At 44.7% G+C, this 23,822-nt stretch overlaps 1 protein-coding gene across 2 annotated transcripts in view; it reads left to right on the top strand.

Annotated features, from left to right (window-relative positions):
• niban1a (niban apoptosis regulator 1a) overlaps positions 1 to 23,822 on the top strand; it is a 71,863-nt gene that overhangs the window by 34,148 nt on the left and 13,893 nt on the right. Inside the window, exons 1-7 of one of the 2 annotated variants that reach the window (XM_082957054.1) lie at positions 15,329 to 15,738; positions 17,745 to 17,875; positions 19,856 to 19,984; positions 20,559 to 20,679; positions 22,317 to 22,481; positions 23,087 to 23,202; positions 23,697 to 23,801. In XM_082957054.1, the coding sequence (XP_082813180.1) occupies positions 19,937 to 19,984; positions 20,559 to 20,679; positions 22,317 to 22,481; positions 23,087 to 23,202; positions 23,697 to 23,801 (555 nt within the window). In that variant the 5' untranslated portion in view covers positions 15,329 to 15,738; positions 17,745 to 17,875; positions 19,856 to 19,936. Of the gene's footprint in view, positions 1 to 15,328; positions 15,739 to 17,744; positions 17,876 to 19,855; positions 19,985 to 20,558; positions 20,680 to 22,316; positions 22,482 to 23,086; positions 23,203 to 23,696; positions 23,802 to 23,822 lie in introns of those variants that run through there. The other variant, XM_045687878.2, reaches the window with a different exon arrangement.

Raw genomic sequence — 23,822 nt, 5'->3', positions numbered from 1 at the left:
GGGGTTTAGCTGTTCTGTACTGTATGTAGAGAAGGGGTTTAGCTGTTCTGTACTTTAGCAGGTAGATGAGGGGTTTATCTGTTCTGTACTTTAGCAGGTAGATGAGGGGTTTAGTTGTTCTGTACTGTAGTAGGTATGTGAGGGGTTTAGCTGTTCTGTACTGTAGTAGGTAGATGAGCGGTTTAGCTGTTCTGTACTGTAGCATGTAGATTAGGGGTTTAGCTGTTCTATACTGTAGCAGGTAGATGAGGGGTTTAGCTGTTCTGTACTTTAGGTAGAGGAGTGGTTTAGCTGTTCTGTACTGTAGTAGGTAGATGAGGGGTTTAGCTGTTCTTTACTTTAGCAGGGAGATTTGGGGTTTTGCTGTTCTGTACTGTAGCAGGTTGATGAGGAGTTTAGCTGTTCTGTACTGTAGTAGGTAGATGAGGGGTTTTGCTGTTCTGTACTGTTGGAGGTAGATGAGGGGTTTAGCTGTTCTGTTCTTTAGCAGGTAGATGAGGGGTTTAGCTGTTCTGTACTGTAGGTAATGGAGGGGTTTAGCTGTTCTGTACTGTAGCAGGTAGATGAGGAGTTTAGCTGTTCTGTACTGTAGTAGGTAGATGAGGGGTTTTGCTGTTCTGTACTGTTGGAGATAGATGAGGGGTTTAGCTGTTCTGTTCTTTAGCAGGTAGATGAGGTTTTTAGCTGTTCTGTACTGTAGGTAGATGAGGGGTGTAGCTGTTCTGTATGTAGAGAAGGGGCTTAGCTGTTCTGTACTGTAGTAGGTAGATGAGGGGTTTAGCTGTTCTGTTCTTTAGCAGGTAGATGAGGGGTTTAGCTGTTCTGTACTGTAGGTAAAGGAGCGGTTTAGCTGTTCTGTACTTTAGCAGGTAGATTAAGGGTTTTGCTGTTCTGCACTGTAGCAGGTAGATGAGGAGTTAGCTGTTCTGTACTGTAGTAGGTAGATGAGGGGTTTAGCTGTTCTGTACTGTATGTAGAGAAGAGGATTAGCTGTTCTGTACTGTAGCAGGTAGATGAGGGGTTTAGCTGTTCTGTACTGTAGGTAGATGAGGGGTTTAGCTGTTCTGTACTGTAGCAGGTAAACGAGGGGTTTAGCTGTTCTCTACTTTAGCAGGAAGATGAGGGGTTTAGCTGTTCTGTACTTTAGCAGGTAGATGAGGGGTTTAGCTGTTCTGTACTGTAGCAGGTAGATGAGGGGTTTAGCTGTTCTGTACTTTAGCAGGTAGATGAGGGGTTTAGCTGTTCTGTACTTTAGCAGGTAGATGAGGGGTTTAGCTGTTCTGTACTGTAGCAGGTAGATGAGGGGTTTAGCTGTTCTGTACTGTAGCAGGTAGATGAGGGGTTTAGCTTTTCTGTACTGTATTAGGTAGAGGAGGGGTTTAGCTGTTCTGTACTGTAGCAGGTAGATTAGGGGTTTAGGTGTTCTGTACTGTAGTAGGTAGATGAGGTGTTTAACTGTTCTGTACTGTAGCAGGTAGATGAGGGGTTTAGCTGTTCTGTACTGTAGTTGGTAGATGAGGTGTTTAGCTGTTCTGTACTGTAGCAGGTGGATGAGGGGTTTAGCTGTTCTGTGCTGTAGTAGGTAGATGAGAGGTTTAGCTGTTCTGTACTGTAGCAGGTAGATGAGGGGTTTAGCTGTTCTGTACTGTAGCCGGTCGATGAGGGGTTTAGCTGTTCCTACTTCAGGTAGAGGAGGGGTTTAGCTGTTCTGTACTGTAGTAGGTAGATGAGGGGTTTAGCTGTTCTGTACTGTAGTTGGTAGATAAGGGGTTTAGCTGTTCTCTGCTGTCGTTGGTAGATGAGGGGTTTAGCTGTTGTGTACTGTAGTAGGTAGATGTGGGGTTTAGCTTTTCTGTACTGTAGTAGGTAGATGAGGGGTTTAGCAGTTCTCTACTGCAGTAGTAGGTGAGGGGTTAGCTGTTCTGTACTGTAGGTAGAGGAGGGGATTAGCTGTTCTGTACTGTAGTAGGTAGAGGAGGGGGTTAGCTGTTCTGTACTGTAGGCAGAGGAGGGGGTTAGCTGTTCTGTACTGTAGTAGGTAGAGTAGGGGTTTAGCTGTTCTGTACTTTAGGTAGAGGAGTGGTTTAGCTGTTCTGTACTGTAGGTAGATGAGGGGTTTAGCTGTTCTGTACTGTAGCAGGTAGATGAGGAGATTAGCTGTTCTGTACTGTAGTAGGTAGATGAGGGGTTTAGCTGTTCTGTACTGTAGTAGGTAGAGGAGGGGTTAGCTGTTCTGTACTGTAGTAGGTAGAGGAGGGGTTAGCTGTTCTGTACTGTTGTTAGATGAGGGGTTTAGCTGTTCTGTACTGTAGCAGGTAGATGAGGAGTTTAGCTGTTCTGCACTGTAGTAGGTAGATGAGGGGTTTAGCTGTTCTGTACTGTAGTAGGTAGATGAGGGGTTTAGCTGTTCTGTTCTTTAGCAGGTAGATGAGCTGTTCTGTACTGTAGGTAGAGGAGGGGTTTAGCTGTTCTGTACTGTAGGTAGATGAGGGGTTTAGCTGTTCTGTACTGTAGCAGGTAGATGAGGGATTTAGCTGTTCTGTACTTTAGCAGGTAGATGAGGGGTTTAGCTGTTCTGTACTGTAGTAGGTAGAGGAGGGGTTTAGCTGTTCTGTACTGTAGCAGGTAGATGAGGGGTTTAGCTGTTCTGTACTGTAGTTGGTAGATAAGGTGTTTAGCTGTTCTGTACTGTAGCAGGTGGATGAGGGGTTTAGCTGTTCTGTACTGTAGCAGGTAGATGAGGGGTTTAGCTGTTCTGTACTGTAGGTAGATGAGGTGTTTAGCTGTTCTGTACTGTAGCAGGTCGATGAGGGGTTTAGCTGATTGTACTTCAGGTAGAGGAGAGGTTTGGCTGTTCTGTACTGTAGTAGGTAGATGAGGGGTTTAGCTGTTCTGTTCTTTACCAGGTAGATGAGGGGTTTAGCTGTTCTGTACTGTAGGTAGATGAGGGGTTTTAGCTGTTCTGTTCTTTAGCAGGTAGAGGAGAGGTTTTGCTGTTCTGTACTGTTGGAGGTAGATGAGGGGTTTAGCTGTTCTGTTCTTTAGCAGGTAGATGAGGGGTTTAGCTGTTCTGTGCTGTAGGTAAAGGAGGGGTTTAGGTGTTCTGTACTGTAGGTAGAGGAGGGGTTTAGCTGTTCTGTACTGTAGCAGGTTGATGAGGGGTTTAGCTGTTCTGTACTGTAGCAGGTAGACGAGGGGTTTAGCTGTTCTTTTCTTTATTTAGAGAAGGGGTTTAGCTGTTCTGTACTGTAGCAGGTAGATGAGGGGTTTAGCTGTTCTGTATTGTAGCATGTAGACGAGGGGTTTAGCTGTTCTGTACTTTATTTAGAGAAGGGGTTTAGCTGTTCTGTACTGTAGCAGGTATATGAGTGGTTTAGCTGTTCTGTACTGTAGCATGTATGTGAGTGGTTTCGCTGTTCTGTACTGTACCAGGTACATGAGGGGTTTAGCTGTTCTGTACTGTAGGTAAAGGAGGGGTTTAGCTGTTCTGTACTGTAGGTAGATGAGGGGTGTAGCTGTTCTGCACTGTAGCAGGTAGACGAGGGGTTTTGCTGTTCTGTACTTTAGCAGGTAGATGAGGGGTTTAGCTGTTCTGTACTTTAGCAGGTAGATGAGGGGTTTAGCTGTTCTGTACTTTAGGTAGAGGAGTGGTTTAGCTGTTCTGTACTGTAGGTAGATGAGGGGTTTAGCTGTTCTGTACTGTAGCAGGTAGATGAGGAGTTTAGCTGTTCTGCACTGTAGTAGGTAGATGAGGGGTTTAGCTGTTCTGTACTGTAGTAGGTAGATGAGGGGTTTAGCTGTTCTGTTCTTTAGCAGGTATATGAGCTGTTCTGTACTGTAGGTAAAGGAGGGGTTTAGCTGTTCTGTACTGTAGGTAGATGAGGGGTTTAGCTGTTCTGTACTGTAGCAGGTAGATGAGGGGTTTAGCTGTTCTGTACTGTAGTTGGTAGATAAGGTGTTTAGCTGTTCTGTACTGTAGCAGGTGGATGAGGGGTTTAGCTGTTCTGTACTGTAGCAGGTAGATGAGGGGTTTAGCTGTTCTGTACTGTAGGTAGGTGAGGTGTTTAGCTGTTCTGTACTGTAGCAGGTCGATGAGGGGTTTAGCTGATTGTACTTCAGGTAGAGGAGAGGTTTGGCTGTTCTGTACTGTAGTAGGTAGATGAGGGGTTTAGCTGTTCTGTTCTTTACCAGGTAGATGAGGGGTTTAGCTGTTCTGTACTGTAGGTAGATGAGGGGTTTTAGCTGTTCTGTTCTTTAGCAGGTAGAGGAGAGGTTTTGCTGTTCTGTACTGTTGGAGGTAGATGAGGGGTTTAGCTGTTCTGTTCTTTAGCAGGTAGATGAGGGGTTTAGATGTTCTGTGCTGTAGGTAAAGGAGGGGTTTAGGTGTTCTGTACTGTAGGTAGAGGAGGGGTTTAGCTGTTCTGTACTGTAGCAGGTAGATGAGGGGTTTAGCTGTTCTGTACTGTAGCAGGTAGACGAGGGGTTTAGCTGTTCTGTTCTTTATTTAGAGAAGGGGTTTAGCTGTTCTGTACTGTAGCAGGTAGATGAGGGGTTTAGCTGTTCTGTACTGTAGCATGTAGACGAGGGGTTTAGCTGTTCTGTACTTTATTTAGAGAAGGGGTTTAGCTGTTCTGTACTGTAGCAGGTATATGAGTGGTTTAGCTGTTCTGTACTGTAGCATGTATGTGAGTGGTTTCGCTGTTCTGTACTGTACCAGGTATATGAGGGGTTTAGCTGTTCTGTACTGTATGTAAAGGAGGGGTTTAGCTGTTCTGTACTGTAGGTAGATGAGGGGTGTAGCTGTTCTGCACTGTAGCAGGTAGACGAGGGGTTTTGCTGTTCTGTACTTTAGCAGGTAGATGAGGGGTTTAGCTGTTCTGTACTTTAGCAGGTAGATGAGGGGTTTAGCTGTTCTGTACTTTAGGTAGAGGAGTGGTTTAGCTGTTCTGTACTGTAGGTAGATGAGGGGTTTAGCTGTTCTGTACTGTAGCAGGTAGATGAGGAGTTTAGCTGTTCTGCACTGTAGTAGGTAGATGAGGGGTTTAGCTGTTCTGTACTGTAGTAGGTAGATGAGGGGTTTAGCTGTTCTGTTCTTTAGCAGGTAGATGAGCTGTTCTGTACTGTAGGTAAAGGAGGGGTTTAGCTGTTCTGTACTGTAGGTAGATGAGGGGTTTAGCTGTTCTGTACTGTAGCAGGTAGATGAGGGGTTTAGCTGTTCTGTACTTTAGCAGGTAGATGAGGGGTTTAGCTGTTCTGTACTGTAGTAGGTAGAGGAGGGGTTTAGCTGTTCTGTACTGTAGCAGGTAGATGAGGGGTTTAGCTGTTCTGTACTGTAGTTGGTAGATAAGGTGTTTAGCTGTTCTGTACTGTAGCAGGTGGATGAGGGGTTTAGCTGTTCTGTACTGTAGCAGGTAGATGAGGGGTTTAGCTGTTCTGTACTGTAGGTAGGTGAGGTGTTTAGCTGTTCTGTACTGTAGCAGGTCGATGAGGGGTTTAGCTGATTGTACTTCAGGTAGAGGAGAGGTTTGGCTGTTCTGTACTGTAGTAGGTAGATGAGGGGTTTAGCTGTTCTGTTCTTTACCAGGTAGATGAGGGGTTTAGCTGTTCTGTACTGTAGGTAGATGAGGGGTTTTAGCTGTTCTGTTCTTTAGCAGGTAGAGGAGAGGTTTTGCTGTTCTGTACTGTTGGAGGTAGATGAGGGGTTTAGCTGTTCTGTTCTTTAGCAGGTAGATGAGGGGTTTAGCTGTTCTGTGCTGTAGGTAAAGGAGGGGTTTAGGTGTTCTGTACTGTAGGTAGAGGAGGGGTTTAGCTGTTCTGTACTGTAGCAGGTAGATGAGGGGTTTAGCTGTTCTGTACTGTAGCAGGTAGACGAGGGGTTTAGCTGTTCTGTTCTTTATTTAGAGAAGGGGTTTAGCTGTTCTGTACTGTAGCAGGTAGATGAGGGGTTTAGCTGTTCTGTACTGTAGCATGTAGACGAGGTGTTTAGCTGTTCTGTACTTTATTTAGAGAAGGGGTTTAGCTGTTCTGTACTGTAGCAGGTATATGAGTGGTTTAGCTGTTCTGTACTGTAGCATGTATGTGAGTGGTTTCGCTGTTCTGTACTGTACCAGGTATATGAGGGGTTTAGCTGTTCTGTACTGTAGGTAAAGGAGGGGTTTAGCTGTTCTGTACTGTAGGTAGATGAGGGGTGTAGCTGTTCTGCACTGTAGCAGGTAGACGAGGGGTTTTGCTGTTCTGTACTTTAGCAGGTAGATGAGGGGTTTAGCTGTTCTGTACTTTAGCAGGTAGATGAGGGGTTTCGCTGTTCTGTACTGTACCAGGTATATGAGGGGTTTAGCTGTTCTGTACTGTAGGTAAAGGAGGGGTTTAGCTGTTCTGTACTGTAGGTAGATGAGGGGTGTAGCTGTTCTGCACTGTTGTTAGATGAGGGGTTTAGCTGTTCTGTACTGTAGCAGGTAGATGAGGAGTTTAGCTGTTCTGCACTGTAGTAGGTAGATGAGGGGTTTAGCTGTTCTGTACTGTAGTAGGTAGATGAGGGGTTTAGCTGTTCTGTTCTTTAGCAGGTAGATGAGCTGTTCTGTACTGTAGGTAAAGGAGGGGTTTAGCTGTTCTGTACTGTAGGTAGATGAGGTGTTTAGCTGTTCTGTACTGTAGCAGGTCGATGAGGGGTTTAGCTGATTGTACTTCAGGTAGAGGAGAGGTTTGGCTGTTCTGTACTGTAGTAGGTAGATGAGGGGTTTAGCTGTTCTGTTCTTTAGCAGGTAGATGAGGGGTTTAGCTGTTCTGTACTGTAGGTAGATGAGGGGTTTAGCTGTTCTGTTCTTTAGCAGGTAGAGGAGAGGTTTTGCTGTTCTGTACTGTTGGAGGTAGATGAGGGGTTTAGCTGTTCTGTTCTTTAGCAGGTAGATGAGGGGTTTAGCTGTTCTGTGCTGTAGGTAAAGGAGGGGTTTAGGTGTTCTGTACTGCAGGTAGATGAGGGGTTTAGCTGTTCTGTACGTTAGCAGGTAGATTAGGGGTTTTGCTGTTCTGTACTGTAGTAGGTAGATGAGGGGTTTTGCTGTTCTGTACTGTTGGGGGTAGATGAGGGGTTTAGCTGTTCTGTACTGTTGTTAGATGAGGGGTTTAGCTGTTCTGTACTGTAGCAGGTAGATGAGGAGTTTAGCTGTTCTGTACTGTAGTAGGTAGATGAGGGGTTTAGCTGTTCTGTACTGTAGTAGGTAGATGAGGGGTTTAGCTGTTCTGTTCTTTAGCAGGTAGATGAGCTGTTCTGTACTGTAGGTAAAGGAGGGGTTTAGCTGTTCTGTACTGTAGGTAGATGAGGGGTTTAGCTGTTCTGTACTTTAGCAGGTAGATGAGGGGTTTAGCTGTTCTGTACTGTAGCAGGTCGATGAGGGGTTTAGCTGATTGTACTTCAGGTAGAGGAGAGGTTTGGCTGTTCTGTACTGTAGTAGGTAGATGAGGGGTTTAGCTGTTCTGTTCTTTAGCAGGTAGATGAGGGGTTTAGCTGTTCTGTACTGTAGCATGTAGACGAGGGGTTTAGCTGTTCTGTACTTTATTTAGAGAAGGGGTTTAGCTGTTCTGTACTGTAGCAGGTATATGAGTGGTTTAGCTGTTCTGTACTGTAGCATGTATGTGAGTGGTTTCGCTGTTCTGTACTGTAGCATGTATGTGAGTGGTTTCGCTGTTCTGTACTGTACCAGGTATATGAGGGGTTTAGCTGTTCTGTACTGTAGGTAAAGGAGGGGTTTAGCTGTTCTGTACTGTAGGTAGATGAGGGGTGTAGCTGTTCTGCACTGTAGCAGGTAGACGAGGGGTTTTGCTGTTCTGTACTTTAGCAGGTAGATGAGGGGTTTAGCTGTTCTGTACTGTATGTAAAGGAGGGGTTTAGCTGTTCTGTACTGTAGGTAGATGAGGGGTGTAGCTGTTCTGCACTGTAGCAGGTAGACGAGGGGTTTTGCTGTTCTGTACTTTAGCAGGTAGATGAGGGGTTTAGCTGTTCTGTACTTTAGCAGGTAGATGAGGGGTTTAGCTGTTCTGTACTTTAGGTAGAGGAGTGGTTTAGCTGTTCTGTACTGTAGGTAGATGAGGGGTTTAGCTGTTCTGTACTGTAGCAGGTAGATGAGGAGTTTAGCTGTTCTGCACTGTAGTAGGTAGATGAGGGGTTTAGCTGTTCTGTACTGTAGTAGGTAGATGAGGGGTTTAGCTGTTCTGTTCTTTAGCAGGTAGATGAGCTGTTCTGTACTGTAGGTAAAGGAGGGGTTTAGCTGTTCTGTACTGTAGGTAGATGAGGGGTTTAGCTGTTCTGTACTGTAGCAGGTAGATGAGGGGTTTAGCTGTTCTGTACTTTAGCAGGTAGATGAGGGGTTTAGCTGTTCTGTACTGTAGTAGGTAGAGGAGGGGTTTAGCTGTTCTGTACTGTAGCAGGTAGATGAGGGGTTTAGCTGTTCTGTACTGTAGTTGGTAGATAAGGTGTTTAGCTGTTCTGTACTGTAGCAGGTGGATGAGGGGTTTAGCTGTTCTGTACTGTAGCAGGTAGATGAGGGGTTTAGCTGTTCTGTACTGTAGGTAGGTGAGGTGTTTAGCTGTTCTGTACTGTAGCAGGTCGATGAGGGGTTTAGCTGATTGTACTTCAGGTAGAGGAGAGGTTTGGCTGTTCTGTACTGTAGTAGGTAGATGAGGGGTTTAGCTGTTCTGTTCTTTACCAGGTAGATGAGGGGTTTAGCTGTTCTGTACTGTAGGTAGATGAGGGGTTTTAGCTGTTCTGTTCTTTAGCAGGTAGAGGAGAGGTTTTGCTGTTCTGTACTGTTGGAGGTAGATGAGGGGTTTAGCTGTTCTGTTCTTTAGCAGGTAGATGAGGGGTTTAGCTGTTCTGTGCTGTAGGTAAAGGAGGGGTTTAGGTGTTCTGTACTGTAGGTAGAGGAGGGGTTTAGCTGTTCTGTACTGTAGCAGGTAGATGAGGGGTTTAGCTGTTCTGTACTGTAGCAGGTAGACGAGGGGTTTAGCTGTTCTGTTCTTTATTTAGAGAAGGGGTTTAGCTGTTCTGTACTGTAGCAGGTAGATGAGGGGTTTAGCTGTTCTGTACTGTAGCATGTAGACGAGGTGTTTAGCTGTTCTGTACTTTATTTAGAGAAGGGGTTTAGCTGTTCTGTACTGTAGCAGGTATATGAGTGGTTTAGCTGTTCTGTACTGTAGCATGTATGTGAGTGGTTTCGCTGTTCTGTACTGTACCAGGTATATGAGGGGTTTAGCTGTTCTGTACTGTAGGTAAAGGAGGGGTTTAGCTGTTCTGTACTGTAGGTAGATGAGGGGTGTAGCTGTTCTGCACTGTAGCAGGTAGACGAGGGGTTTTGCTGTTCTGTACTTTAGCAGGTAGATGAGGGGTTTAGCTGTTCTGTACTTTAGCAGGTAGATGAGGGGTTTCGCTGTTCTGTACTGTACCAGGTATATGAGGGGTTTAGCTGTTCTGTACTGTAGGTAAAGGAGGGGTTTAGCTGTTCTGTACTGTAGGTAGATGAGGGGTGTAGCTGTTCTGCACTGTTGTTAGATGAGGGGTTTAGCTGTTCTGTACTGTAGCAGGTAGATGAGGAGTTTAGCTGTTCTGCACTGTAGTAGGTAGATGAGGGGTTTAGCTGTTCTGTACTGTAGTAGGTAGATGAGGGGTTTAGCTGTTCTGTTCTTTAGCAGGTAGATGAGCTGTTCTGTACTGTAGGTAAAGGAGGGGTTTAGCTGTTCTGTACTGTAGGTAGATGAGGTGTTTAGCTGTTCTGTACTGTAGCAGGTCGATGAGGGGTTTAGCTGATTGTACTTCAGGTAGAGGAGAGGTTTGGCTGTTCTGTACTGTAGTAGGTAGATGAGGGGTTTAGCTGTTCTGTTCTTTAGCAGGTAGATGAGGGGTTTAGCTGTTCTGTACTGTAGGTAGATGAGGGGTTTAGCTGTTCTGTTCTTTAGCAGGTAGAGGAGAGGTTTTGCTGTTCTGTACTGTTGGAGGTAGATGAGGGGTTTAGCTGTTCTGTTCTTTAGCAGGTAGATGAGGGGTTTAGCTGTTCTGTGCTGTAGGTAAAGGAGGGGTTTAGGTGTTCTGTACTGCAGGTAGATGAGGGGTTTAGCTGTTCTGTACGTTAGCAGGTAGATTAGGGGTTTTGCTGTTCTGTACTGTAGTAGGTAGATGAGGGGTTTTGCTGTTCTGTACTGTTGGGGGTAGATGAGGGGTTTAGCTGTTCTGTACTGTTGTTAGATGAGGGGTTTAGCTGTTCTGTACTGTAGCAGGTAGATGAGGAGTTTAGCTGTTCTGTACTGTAGTAGGTAGATGAGGGGTTTAGCTGTTCTGTACTGTAGTAGGTAGATGAGGGGTTTAGCTGTTCTGTTCTTTAGCAGGTAGATGAGCTGTTCTGTACTGTAGGTAAAGGAGGGGTTTAGCTGTTCTGTACTGTAGGTAGATGAGGGGTTTAGCTGTTCTGTACTTTAGCAGGTAGATGAGGGGTTTAGCTGTTCTGTACTGTAGCAGGTCGATGAGGGGTTTAGCTGATTGTACTTCAGGTAGAGGAGAGGTTTGGCTGTTCTGTACTGTAGTAGGTAGATGAGGGGTTTAGCTGTTCTGTTCTTTAGCAGGTAGATGAGGGGTTTAGCTGTTCTGTACTGTAGCATGTAGACGAGGGGTTTAGCTGTTCTGTACTTTATTTAGAGAAGGGGTTTAGCTGTTCTGTACTGTAGCAGGTATATGAGTGGTTTAGCTGTTCTGTACTGTAGCATGTATGTGAGTGGTTTCGCTGTTCTGTACTGTACCAGGTATATGAGGGGTTTAGCTGTTCTGTACTGTATGTAAAGGAGGGGTTTAGCTGTTCTGTACTGTAGGTAGATGAGGGGTGTAGCTGTTCTGCACTGTAGCAGGTAGACGAGGGGTTTTGCTGTTCTGTACTTTAGCAGGTAGATGAGGGGTTTAGCTGTTCTGTACTTTAGCAGGTAGATGAGGGGTTTAGCTGTTCTGTACTTTAGGTAGAGGAGTGGTTTAGCTGTTCTGTACTGTAGGTAGATGAGGGGTTTAGCTGTTCTGTACTGTAGCAGGTAGATGAGGAGTTTAGCTGTTCTGCACTGTAGTAGGTAGATGAGGGGTTTAGCTGTTCTGTACTGTAGTAGGTAGATGAGGGGTTTAGCTGTTCTGTTCTTTAGCAGGTAGATGAGCTGTTCTGTACTGTAGGTAAAGGAGGGGTTTAGCTGTTCTGTACTGTAGGTAGATGAGGGGTTTAGCTGTTCTGTACTGTAGCAGGTAGATGAGGGGTTTAGCTGTTCTGTACTTTAGCAGGTAGATGAGGGGTTTAGCTGTTCTGTACTGTAGTAGGTAGAGGAGGGGTTTAGCTGTTCTGTACTGTAGCAGGTAGATGAGGGGTTTAGCTGTTCTGTACTGTATTTGGTAGATAAGGTGTTTAGCTGTTCTGTACTGTAGCAGGTGGATGAGGGGTTTAGCTGTTCTGTACTGTAGCAGGTAGATGAGGGGTTTAGCTGTTCTGTACTGTAGGTAGGTGAGGTGTTTAGCTGTTCTGTACTGTAGTAGGTAGATGAGGGGTTTAGCTGTTCTGTTCTTTACCAGGTAGATGAGGGGTTTAGCTGTTCTGTACTGTAGGTAGATGAGGGGTTTTAGCTGTTCTGTTCTTTAGCAGGTAGAGGAGAGGTTTTGCTGTTCTGTACTGTTGGAGGTAGATGAGGGGTTTAGCTGTTCTGTTCTTTAGCAGGTAGATGAGGGGTTTAGCTGTTCTGTGCTGTAGGTAAAGGAGGGGTTTAGGTGTTCTGTACTGTAGGTAGAGGAGGGGTTTAGCTGTTCTGTACTGTAGCAGGTAGATGAGGGGTTTAGCTGTTCTGTACTGTAGCAGGTAGACGAGGGGTTTAGCTGTTCTTTTCTTTATTTAGAGAAGGGGTTTAGCTGTTCTGTACTGTAGCAGGTAGATGAGGGGTTTAGCTGTTCTGTACTGTAGCATGTAGACGAGGGGTTTAGCTGTTCTGTACTTTATTTAGAGAAGGGGTTTAGCTGTTCTGTACTGTAGCAGGTATATGAGTGGTTTAGCTGTTCTGTACTGTAGCATGTATGTGAGTGGTTTCGCTGTTCTGTACTGTACCAGGTATATGAGGGGTTTAGCTGTTCTGTACTGTAGGTAAAGGAGGGGTTTAGCTGTTCTGTACTGTAGGTAGATGAGGGGTGTAGCTGTTCTGCACTGTAGCAGGTAGACGAGGGGTTTTGCTGTTCTGTACTTTAGCAGGTAGATGAGGGGTTTAGCTGTTCTGTACTTTAGCAGGTAGATGAGGGGTTTAGCTGTTCTGTACTTTAGGTAGAGGAGTGGTTTAGCTGTTCTGTACTGTAGGTAGATGAGGGGTTTAGCTGTTCTGTACTGTAGCAGGTAGATGAGGAGTTTAGCTGTTCTGTACTGTAGTAGGTAGATGAGGGGTTTTGCTGTTCTGTACTGTAGTAGGTAGAGGAGGGGTTAGCTGTTCTGTACTGTTGTTAGATGAGGGGTTTAGCTGTTCTGTACTGTAGCAGGTAGATGAGGAGTTTAGCTGTTCTGCACTGTAGTAGGTAGATGAGGGGTTTAGCTGTTCTGTACTGTAATAGGTAGATGAGGGGTTTAGCTGTTCTGTTCTTTAGCAGGTAGATGAGCTGTTCTGTACTGTAGGTAAAGGAGGGGTTTAGCTGTTCTGTACTGTAGGTAGATGAGGTGTTTAGCTGTTCTGTACTGTAGCAGGTCGATGAGGGGTTTAGCTGATTGTACTTCAGGTAGAGGAGAGGTTTGGCTGTTCTGTACTGTAGTAGGTAGATGAGGGGTTTAGCTGTTCTGTTCTTTAGCAGGTAGATGAGGGGTTTAGCTGTTCTGTACTGTAGGTAGATGAGGGGTTTAGCTGTTCTGTTCTTTAGCAGGTAGAGGAGAGGTTTTGCTGTTCTGTACTGTTGGAGGTAGATGAGGGGTTTAGCTGTTCTGTTCTTTAGCAGGTAGATGAGGGGTTTAGCTGTTCTGTGCTGTAGGTAAAGGAGGGGTTTAGGTGTTCTGTACTGCAGGTAGATGAGGGGTTTAGCTGTTCTGTACGTTAGCAGGTAGATTAGGGGTTTTGCTGTTCTGTACTGTAGTAGGTAGATGAGGGGTTTTGCTGTTCTGTACTGTTGGGGGTAGATGAGGGGTTTAGCTGTTCTGTACTGTTGTTAGATGAGGGGTTTAGCTGTTCTGTACTGTAGCAGGTAGATGAGGAGTTTAGCTGTTCTGTACTGTAGTAGGTAGATGAGGGGTTTAGCTGTTCTGTACTGTAGTAGGTAGATGAGGGGTTTAGCTGTTCTGTTCTTTAGCAGGTAGATGAGCTGTTCTGTACTGTAGGTAAAGGAGGGGTTTAGCTGTTCTGTACTGTAGGTAGATGAGGGGTTTAGCTGTTCTGTACTTTAGCAGGTAGATGAGGGGTTTAGCTGTTCTGTACTGTAGCAGGTAGATGAGGGGTTTAGCTGTTCTGTACTGTAGGTAGATGAGGTGTTTAGCTGTTCTGTACTGTAGCAGGTCGATGAGGGGTTTAGCTGATTGTACTTCAGGTAGAGGAGAGGTTTGGCTGTTCTGTACTGTAGTAGGTAGATGAGGGGTTTAGCTGTTCTGTTCTTTAGCAGGTAGATGAGGGGTTTAGCTGTTCTGTACTGTAGGTAGATGAGGGGTTTAGCTGTTCTGTTCTTTAGCAGGTAGAGGAGAGGTTTTGCTGTTCTGTACTGTTGGAGGTAGATGAGGGGTTTAGCTGTTCTGTTCTTTAGCAGGTAGATGAGGGGTTTAGCTGTTCTGTGCTGTAGGTAAAGGAGGGGTTTAGGTGTTCTGTACTGTAGGTAGAGGAGGGGTTTAGCTGTTCTGTACTGTAGCAGGTAGATGAGGGGTTTAGCTGTTCTGTACGTTAGCAGGTAGATGAGGGGTTTAGCTGTTCTATACTTTAGCAGGTAGATTAGGGGTTTTGCTGTTCTGTACTGTAGTAGGTAGATGAGGGGTTTTGCTGTTCTGTACTGTTGGAGGTAGATGAGGGGTTTAGCTGTTCTGTACTGTTGGAGGTAGATAAGGGGTTTAGCTGTTCTGTACTTTAGGTAGAGGAGTGGTTTAGCTGTTCTGTACTGTAGTAGGTAGATGAGGGGTTTAGCTGTTCTATACTGTAGTAGGTCGATGAGGGGTTTAGCTGTTCTGTACTTTAGGTAGAGGAGTGGTTTAGCTGTTCTGTACTGTAGTAGGTAGATGAGGGGTTTAGCTGTTCTTTACTGTTGTTCGATGAGGGGTTTAGCTGTTCTGTACTGTAGTAGTTAGATGAGGGGTTTAGCCTCCCTCTGCACATTATCACAGTTTTTTCCCAAAAATGAAATCACTGTTTCCATAGTGATACACTGAGCTCTGTGGTTACACACTCCGTATCTTCTGTAACACATCCTGCTATTACACACTGAGGTCATTACAGTGCAGTCAACAGACACACTCATTACATCTAGATAATCTTGTACAGTGATATGATCTCTGAGACCTGTAGCACTGCTGACAGCTTCAGTCTTAGTATATGGAATATCTCTGGACCAGCTTGCTGTTATTGACAGTCACAAGCCCTCCATACCTCTATCTCTCTGTTTTTCATTTCCACAGAACTAGATCCATATTCATGGGTCTGCCTGTCCACAGAACTAGATCCATATTCATGGGTCTGCCTGTCCACAGAACTACATCCATATTCATGGGTCTGCCTGTCCACAGAACTAGATCCATATTCATGGGTCTGCCTGTCCACAGAACTAGATCCATATTCATTGGTCTGCCTGTCCACAGAACTAGATCCATATTCATGGGTCTGCCTGGGAATGATTAAGTGGAAACTAAAGTGAAATGGGAGACTGTTTGTGTGTAGTCGTTTGATCTGACAGTCAGCAGAGAGAGGTAGAGCAGCGTGTGTGTGTGTGTGTGTATGTGTGTAAGGGATCTGCTTGATGCTGAGAGGGTAGTCTGGTGGCCTTGGACTGGAGCGCCGCATGGCCCCCTGCACAGAGACACACAGTCTGATTGGGCCAACACATACACCCAATTAATTACTCATGCAACCCTTAGTAAGAGAGAAAGAGAGCGAGAGAGAAAGAGAGAAAGAGAGAGAGGAGAGATAGAGGGGGGTAATGAACAGTAACGACTGCCGTATGTAGTCTCTATGCTCTGTGTGCTGTGATCCCCTACATAGGCTACAGTCCCTATGATGTCACCTGATTTGTGTCTGTCAGTGTGATGGGCTTGAGTGACTTCCCTGGCAGTCTAGGTGTTGTGTAAGACGATACGGTACGGGCAGAGCTCACAGTGGAAAAATACTGATGAGCAAAGCGGTAGTTACAGTCAGAGGCACAGGAGTTTGAGGGCTGAATCAAGGTCTATGTAGTTGAGGTCGACCGATTAATCGGAATGGCCAATTAATTAGGGCCGATTTCAAGTTTTTATAACAATCGATTTTTTTTGGTTTGTTTTGTTTTTTACACCTTTATTTAACTAGGCAAGTCAGATTAAGATCACATTCTTATTTTCAATGACGGCCTAGGAACGGGGGTTAACTGCCTTGTTCAGGGGCAGAACAACAGATTTTTACCTTGTCACCTCGGGGATTCGTTTTTGCAACCTTCCGGCTACTAGTCCAACGCTCTAACCACCTGCCTTACATTGCACTCCACAAGGAGCCTGCGTGGCAGGCTGACTACCTGTTACGCGAGGGCAGCAAGAAGCCAAGGTAAGTTGCTAGCTAGCATTAAACTTATCTTATAAAAAACTATCAATCTTAACATAATCACTAGTTAACTACACATGGTTAATGATATTACTAGTTTATCTAACGTGTCATGCGTTGCATATAATCGATGCGGTGCCTGTTAATTTCTCATTGAATCACAGCCTACTTCGACAAACGGGTGATGATTTAACAAGCGCATTTGCGAAAAATGCACTGTCGTTGCACCAATGTACCTAACCATAAACATCAATGCCTTTCTTTAAAATCAGTACACAAGTATATATTTTTAAACCTGCATATTTAGTTAGTATTGCCTGCTAACATGAATTTCTTATAACTAGAGAAGTTGGGTCACTTCTCTTGCGTTCCGGGCAAGCAGTCAGGTTATATACAGCAGTTTGGGCCTCCTGGCTCATTGCGAACTGTGTGAAGTCCATTTTTTCTTAACAAAGGCCGTAATTAATTTGCCAGAATTGTACATAATTATGACATAACATTGAAGGTTGTGCAATGTAACAGGAATATTTAGACTTAGGGATGCCACCCGTTAGATAAAATACAGAACGGTTCCGTATTTCACTGAAATAATAAACGTTTTGTTTTCGAAGTGATAGTTTCCGGATTCGACCATATTAATGACCAAAGGCTCGTATTTCTGTGTGTTATTATGTTATAATTAAGTCTATGATTTGATATTCGATAGAGCAGTCTGACTGAGCGATGGTGGGCAGCAGCAGGCTCGTAAGCATTCATTCAAACAGCACCTTCGTGCGTTTACCAGCAGCTCTTCGCAATTCTTCAAGCATTGCGCTGTTCAAGCCTATCGACCCCCGAGATTAGGCTGGTGTAACCGATGTGAAATGGCTAGCTAGTTAGCGGGGTGCGCGCTAATAGCATTTCAAACGTCACTCGCTCTGAGACTCGGTTGTTCCCCTTGCTCTACATGGGTAACGCTGCTTCGAGGGTGGCTGTTGTCGATGTGTTCCTGGTTCGAGCCCAGGTAGGAGCGAGGAGAGGGACAGAAGCTATTGTAACGGTCGTCGTAAGGAGTGGACCAAACTGCAGCGGGTATATTGAACATTTTGTTTTTATTAGAAGGAAAATAACACTTACACAAAACAAACGACGAAAACAGTCCCGTAAGGTGCACAGACTAAACAGGAATCTACCACCCACAAATTCAAGAGAAAACGAACCCACTTAAATATGGCCTCCAATTAGAGGCAACGACAACCAGCTGCATCTAATTGGAGGTCGTTCCAAAACCCCAACATAGAAATAGAAAAATTGATAACCACATAGAAATAGAAAACATAGAACATAAACCAAAAACCCCCAAACACACTAAACAAACACCCCCTGCCACGCCCTGACCAAACTACAATAACAAACAACCCCTTTTACTGGTCAGGACGTGACAGCTATACTGTTACACTGGCAATACTAAAATGCCTATAAGAATATCCAATAGTCAAAGGTATATGAAATACAAATCGTATAGAGAGAAATAGTCCTATAATTCCTATAATAACTACAACCTAAAACTTCTTACCTGGGAATATTGAAGACTCATGTTAAAAGAACCACCAGCTTTCATATGTTCTCATGTTCTGAGTAAGGAACTTAAACATTAGCTTTTTTACATGGCACATATTGATAGTATTTATGTATTATATTAAGTTAAAATAAGTGTTCATTCAGTATTGTTGTAATTGTCATTATTACAAATAAATAAATAAATCGGCCGATTAATCGGTAGCAGCTTTTTTTTGGCCCTCCAATAATCGGTATCGGCGGTGAAAAATCATAATCGGTCGACCTCTACTATGAAGTAAGCCTCATCAGAACTTCTCCTTTTCCTGCTCTTTGTTTGTTCTCATCTTCCCTGTCCACTTCCTTACTAATACTACCCCCTAGACCGAATTACCATTGCTATTTCTATTATCTGCTACTACATACAGCATAATGCTAATAGTTACTGTATGTCTGTGTGCTGTTGTTAATAGGTTGTGCGGAGGCAGAGCTGAAGGAGTTCAGTCCCCACTACAGGAGACAGTACTCTGTGGTCTTCTTCTCCCAAGTCCAGGATGAGCTGGAGCAACAGAAAGAGAAAATAAAACAGCTCCTCAAACAAAGGGTAAGGAGGTTGTGTGTGTGTGTGTGTGTGTGTGTGTGTGTGTGTGTGTGTGTGTGTGTGTGTGTGTGTGTGTGTGTGTGTGTGTGTGTGTGTGTTCAATGGATTGCTCCATTGACGCAGAGAGAACACGCCTCCCTTCCAGGACAGCTACAAGGCCCTCCCCCACCCTCCCTTCGGGCAAATCGGATCACGCCTCCATCCTGCTCCTCCCTGCCAAAAGGTGGCATCCTATGATGGTGCTACGTTGAAAGTCACTGAGCTTTTCAGTAAGACCATTCTACTGCCAATGTTTGTCTATGGAGATTGCATGGCTGTGTGCTCAGTTTTATACACTTGTCAGCAACGGGTGTGGCTGATGTAGCCGAATCCACTAATTTGTATCTATACTGTAAACATTATTAAAGGGACCAGTCTTCAGTGACTTAAATTCCTGCAATTCTATCCATTTTGCCATGGGATTTTGTAGCATGTATTTAAATAATGTATTCTCGACATAGCTCATTCTAGTACATTGCATTTTAGTTACACTGTTCATACACACTGCATATTTATAATCAACAAAAATGTAAATGCAACATGTAACAATTTCACTGAGTTACAGTTTACATACAGTAAGGAAATCAGTAAATTTAAATAAATTCATTCGGCCCTAATCTATGGATTTATTTTGACTGGGCCAGGGCGCAGCCATAGGTGGGCCTGGGAGGCTGACCCATCCACTGGGGATCCAGGCCCAGCCAATCAGAAGGGCTTTATTACAGACAGAAATACTCCTCAGCCTTGTTCAGGGAGGTGACTAAGAACCCGATGGTCACTCTGGCAGAGCTCCAGAGTTCCTCTGTGGATATGGGAGAACCTTCCAGAAGGACAACCATTTCTGCAGCACTCCACCAATCAGGCCTTTATGGTAGAATGGCCAGATGGAAGCCACTCCTCAGTAAAAGGCACATGACAGCCCGCTTGGAGTTTGCCAAAAGGCACCTAAAGAACAAGATTCTCTGGTCTGATGAAACCAAGATTGAACTCTTTGCCCTAAATGCCAAGCGTCACGTCTGGAGGAAACCTGGCACCACCTCTACGGTGAAGCATGGTGATGGCAGCACCATGCTGTGGGGATGTTTTTCAGCGGCAGGGACTGGGAGACTAGTCAGGATCGAGGGAAAGATGAATGGAACAAAGTACAGAGAGATCCTTGATGAAAACCTGGTCCAGAGCACTCAGGACCTCAGACTGGGGTGAAGGTTCACCTTCCAACAGGACAATGACCCTAAGCACACAGCCAAGACAATGCAGGAGTGGCTTCGAGACAAGTCTCTGAATGTCCTTGAGTGGCCCAGCCAGAGCCCGGACTTGAACCTGATCGAACATCTCTGGAGAGACCTGAAAATAGCTGTGCAGCAATGCTCCCCATCCAACCTGACAGAGCTTGAGAGGATCTGCAGAGAAGAATGGGAGAAACCCCCCAAATACAGGTGTTCCAAGATTGTAGCGTCATACCCAAGACTCGATGCTGTAATTACTGCCAAAGGTGCTTCAACAAAGTACTGAGTAAAGGGTCTGAATACTTATGTAAATGGTATATATCTGTTTTTTATTATTTTATAAATTTGCAAAAATGTATAAAAACCTGTTTTTGCTTTGTCATTACAGGATATTGTGTGTACTGGATTCTTGACATAGCTCATTCTAATATATCAACTGCTTTCCATATCATTCTTAGTATTTATTCCGTAAATTCATACGGTGTACATACATATAGATTACATTTGGATTACTGTTACAGTGCTATTTGGGTTAATTGGATTCGTTCCCGACATTTCACGATTTCTTGTTGTTGTCATTTTGATTATTTGTATACTTTTTTTACATTTTACTGCATTGTTAGGAGCTAGTAACATAAGCATTTTGCCTCCAACTTTTATTTGATTACCACTGAGGAGATGGACATGGCATCATGACATCATCTCTTTGTTGATTCAGGGTCCTCCGAAGGCGGGGGAGGTGCTGTATGAGGAACAGGTCCTCCATTTTGATTATACCCGGAAGTGGAAGGAGAGATACATGGTGGTTCGCGCCAACCACTGCCTGGAGTGTCACGACAGCTTTGAGGTGAGCAGGACGCTCTAATGACAGTCTTATTAACTGCCATGAGATAGGACTGGGATCATCAACTAGATTCAGATGCAGGAAAAACAATTATTCACCGGATGGTCAGGGGGCTGGAACATAATTACAAATCATTTGTAGACTGCAAATTGATCACAAGAAGCCCAAACAGATATAATATTTGACAAAAACATAATCATTTCAAACCTTACTTACATTTGTATACGATCACATATATCACTTATGCGTGGGCATACTTTGGAACAGATTTCCAAAATTAAAATCCCTTTGAGCTGATTTGCTGGTGTTTTAGTCTTTTATGTCCCTAATAAATATATATATATATATATATATATATATATATATATATATATATATATATATATATATATATATATATATATATATATATATATTTGTGCCCACGGGCTGCCAGTTGGGGAACCCTGAGATAGGACATAGTCATTGAGCAACATTTTATCTGAATGGGTGAATAGGTGGCATACGGAAAATGAATACTTTAGCTAAATAAATAACAGAAAAAGATTCAGTGGCCCTAATGATTGTTGTGTTCCAGAGCTTTGTGAAGGGCGTGCCCCCGCTCCACAAGCTGCTACCAACAGGAGGCACTGTGCTCACCACAGAGGAGAAGTACATGGCCATGGTGGACCAATGCTTCCCTGTTTCTGAAACCAACAGTGAGTATATCATGTAGAAGGATGTCCGTTGTGGGCATCCATACTTGTGTGTATGACATTGAGTTGAGTTACAGTAAGTAAACAAAACTGACTAATGATGTCAAATCTGACTACCAATGCTGTGCCTCTTGATTACCAGCTATATTACAACATATATTGACTATATACACTCTGTAGATAGTGTGTGTGGAAAGTGTGAGTGTGTAGGTTAGGTTACACACTCTCTCTGTTGCTACACAACATTACACACTCACTAGACTCACACTCACCTTTCTTTCAGTCTCTATGGATTCTCTAGGTTTTCTACTTGTCCAGTGGAATTCCAATGCAAATACAGTCTGTCCCAAAGGCTGTTCAAACCTGCCTACTGGGATACAGAAGCATAGGGAAACCAGTCTTCATAAAACCGGACTGATAATACACCTGAACACTGATACAGCGTGTGTTTGACTGTTGGGAGATTATTTCATTTGGTCTTTGCTTCCTTGCCGAACACTTCTTTTGAAGGTTGCCACATTTCAGTCTAATGCTTTGTTGTTGCCCAAACTCCCACCTCAACTTATTTTAGCCGTGTAGAGAGCACAGTGAGTGGGTTTTCATTTTTTAGTCCTAGCTACTTTGGGAGAAGCAGCGTTACCTCTCCTGTAAAAGACGGCCACAGATGGAAATAAATACTGTGTTTTGTAGCACATCTGATCATATATTTTCTCACGAGAGATGAACACTAGCTTAAAAATACACACCTGATCATCAGCTGTTTCATCCTTTGGAATAGCCAGCGTGTTCCTCTAGCTGTCTAGCAAAACCAGGCAGGCTGGTGTGTATGTGTGCATGCATACGTGTGTGTGTGTGTGTGTCATAAGTCCCATGCTATGGCCCAGCATGATATGTGTGATACTAATAGCTAGACATCCCAGTTTGGGTGTAACAGTAGTTTGAGATCACATTGTGTAGGTGTGTGTGTACTGTATGACCAGCAGGATGGTGTGTGTGTACTGTATGACCAGCAGGATGGTGTGTGTGTACTGTATGACCAGCAGGATGGTGTGTGTGTACTATATGACCAGCAGGATGGTGTGTGTGTACTGTATGACCAGCAGGATGGTGTGTGTGTACTGTATGACCAGCAGGATGGTGTGTGTGTACTGTATGACCAGCGGGATGGTGTGTGTGTACTGTATGACCAGCAGGATGGTGTGTGTGTACTATACAACCAGCAGGATGGTGTGTGTGTACTGTACGACCAGCAGGATGGTGTGTGTGTACTGTACGACCAGCAGGATGGTGTGTGTGTACTGTACGACCAGCAGGATGGTGTGTGTGTACTGTACGACCAGCAGGATGGTGTGTGTGTACTGTACGACCAGCAGGATGGTGTGTGTGTACTGTACGACCAGCAGGATGGTGTGTGTGTACTGTACGACCAGCAGGATGGTGTGTGTGTACTGTACGACCAGCAGGATGGTGTGTGTGTACTGTACGACCAGCAGGATGGTGTGTGTGTACTGTACGACCAGCAGGATGGTGTGTGTGTACTGTACGACCAGCAGGATGGTGTGTGTGTACTGTACGACCAGCAGGATGGTGTGTGTGTACTGTACGATCAGCAGGATGGTGTGTGTGTGTTTCCATTGCAGATGTGAAGGAGGAGTTTGCCCCTCCTACAAGTGGCATGCCTGGACAGTTTCCTGTGTACCTCAGGCTTCCGTACCGTAGGGATTACTACTTCTGCTTCCGACAGGACGCTCGTCAAGATGCATTCCTCTCCATCCTCTCTGACTGCATCCGTCACCAGAACCAAGGTAACCAGCCAGAACAAACGGTTACCATGGTAGCAGGCTCGCCACACCAGCACTGAAGCAAAGATGCATAAGTGTATTTTAAATCACATTTTCATGTACGGTCTCCTGAGGGAGGAGAGCAAACACAAAGCTCAGGTAGAACTAAGCCTGGGGCTGCGCTCCAATTCTCTACCCTTCCCTCTGAAGTGTGCACTCACTCACTAACCCCCCCTCTCTCGTGTGTATGGGATATGGTGGAAGCTCCCTCTGGCCCATGTTTTCACCAACCCAATGTTTCGTAAGTGCACACTTTGTGGAGACAAGAAGGGAATTGGAACACAGCTCAGGTGTGACTTCCTTCTTAAAAGACAAGCATCACACATTTCTTTCCACTGTCTTACATCTCTCTCTCTCTCTCTCTCTCTCTCTCTCTCTCTCTCTCTCTCTCTCTCTCTCTCTCTCTCTCTCTCTCTCTCTCTCTCTCTCTCTCTCTCTCTCTCTCTCTCTCTCTCTCTCTCTCTCTCTCTCTCTCTCTCTCTCTCTCCTCTCTCTCTCTCTCTCTCTCTCTCTCTCTCTCTCTCTCTCTCTCTCTCTCTCGCTCTCCTCTCTCTCTCTCTCTCTCTCAGACTTCTTAAAGAAGAAGACGGTTGAGGTGCAGGCCTTCCTCAAGGCGGTCCACCTCTACAGACAAGAGAAGGGCCGTTATGACTCCTGGAACATGCTGATTGGCAGTGATGTCAGGGTAGATTACAGTCTGGTTCTGCTTTTAACACACATCGAATACTTATACCCTTGAACATCTCTCTCTCTCCTTTAAAGGCACTATAGGAAAGGAATCTCCATCCTGTTAGTTGATGGCAGTATAATTGGGCCATTGTGTGATCAGGGGACATTTGTAATAGCTGGAAAGACTACCAGGAAGTTGAGTTAAAGTATTTCTGCTAGGAGGCTGCCATTGTCCTTCTGCACTCACACACCTCCACTTACTGGCTTGCATGTTTGTCAGGGGTTATGAGGGGATAACTGTAGCTGTTTGATATGCACACACTGTTTGGTAGGGGTTATGAGGGGATAACTGTAGCTGTTTGATATGCACACACTGTTTGGTAGGGGTTATGAGGGGATAACTGTAGCTGTTTGATATGCACACACTGTTTGGTAGGATGTTCACAAATATATCGTGTGCGTGTTGGTGTGTGTGTCGGTGTGTGTGTGTGTTGGTGTGTGTGTGTACAGGTACTTGCCAACTTGGTTATGGAGGAGCTGTTGCCGTCTCTGGAGAAGGATATGCTGCCTCATCTGAAAGCCAAGAAGACAGAGAGGAAGAGAGTGTGGTTCACTGTGAGTTATACTCTTCTGTTC

Source organism: Salmo salar, chromosome 10 (genome assembly GCF_965601325.2).
Source record: "Salmo salar chromosome 10, fSalSal1, whole genome shotgun sequence".
NCBI lineage: Eukaryota > Metazoa > Chordata > Actinopteri > Salmoniformes > Salmonidae > Salmo > Salmo salar.
Note: the sequence above shows the minus strand (reverse complement) of the source record. Positions and strands in the feature narration are given on the sequence as shown.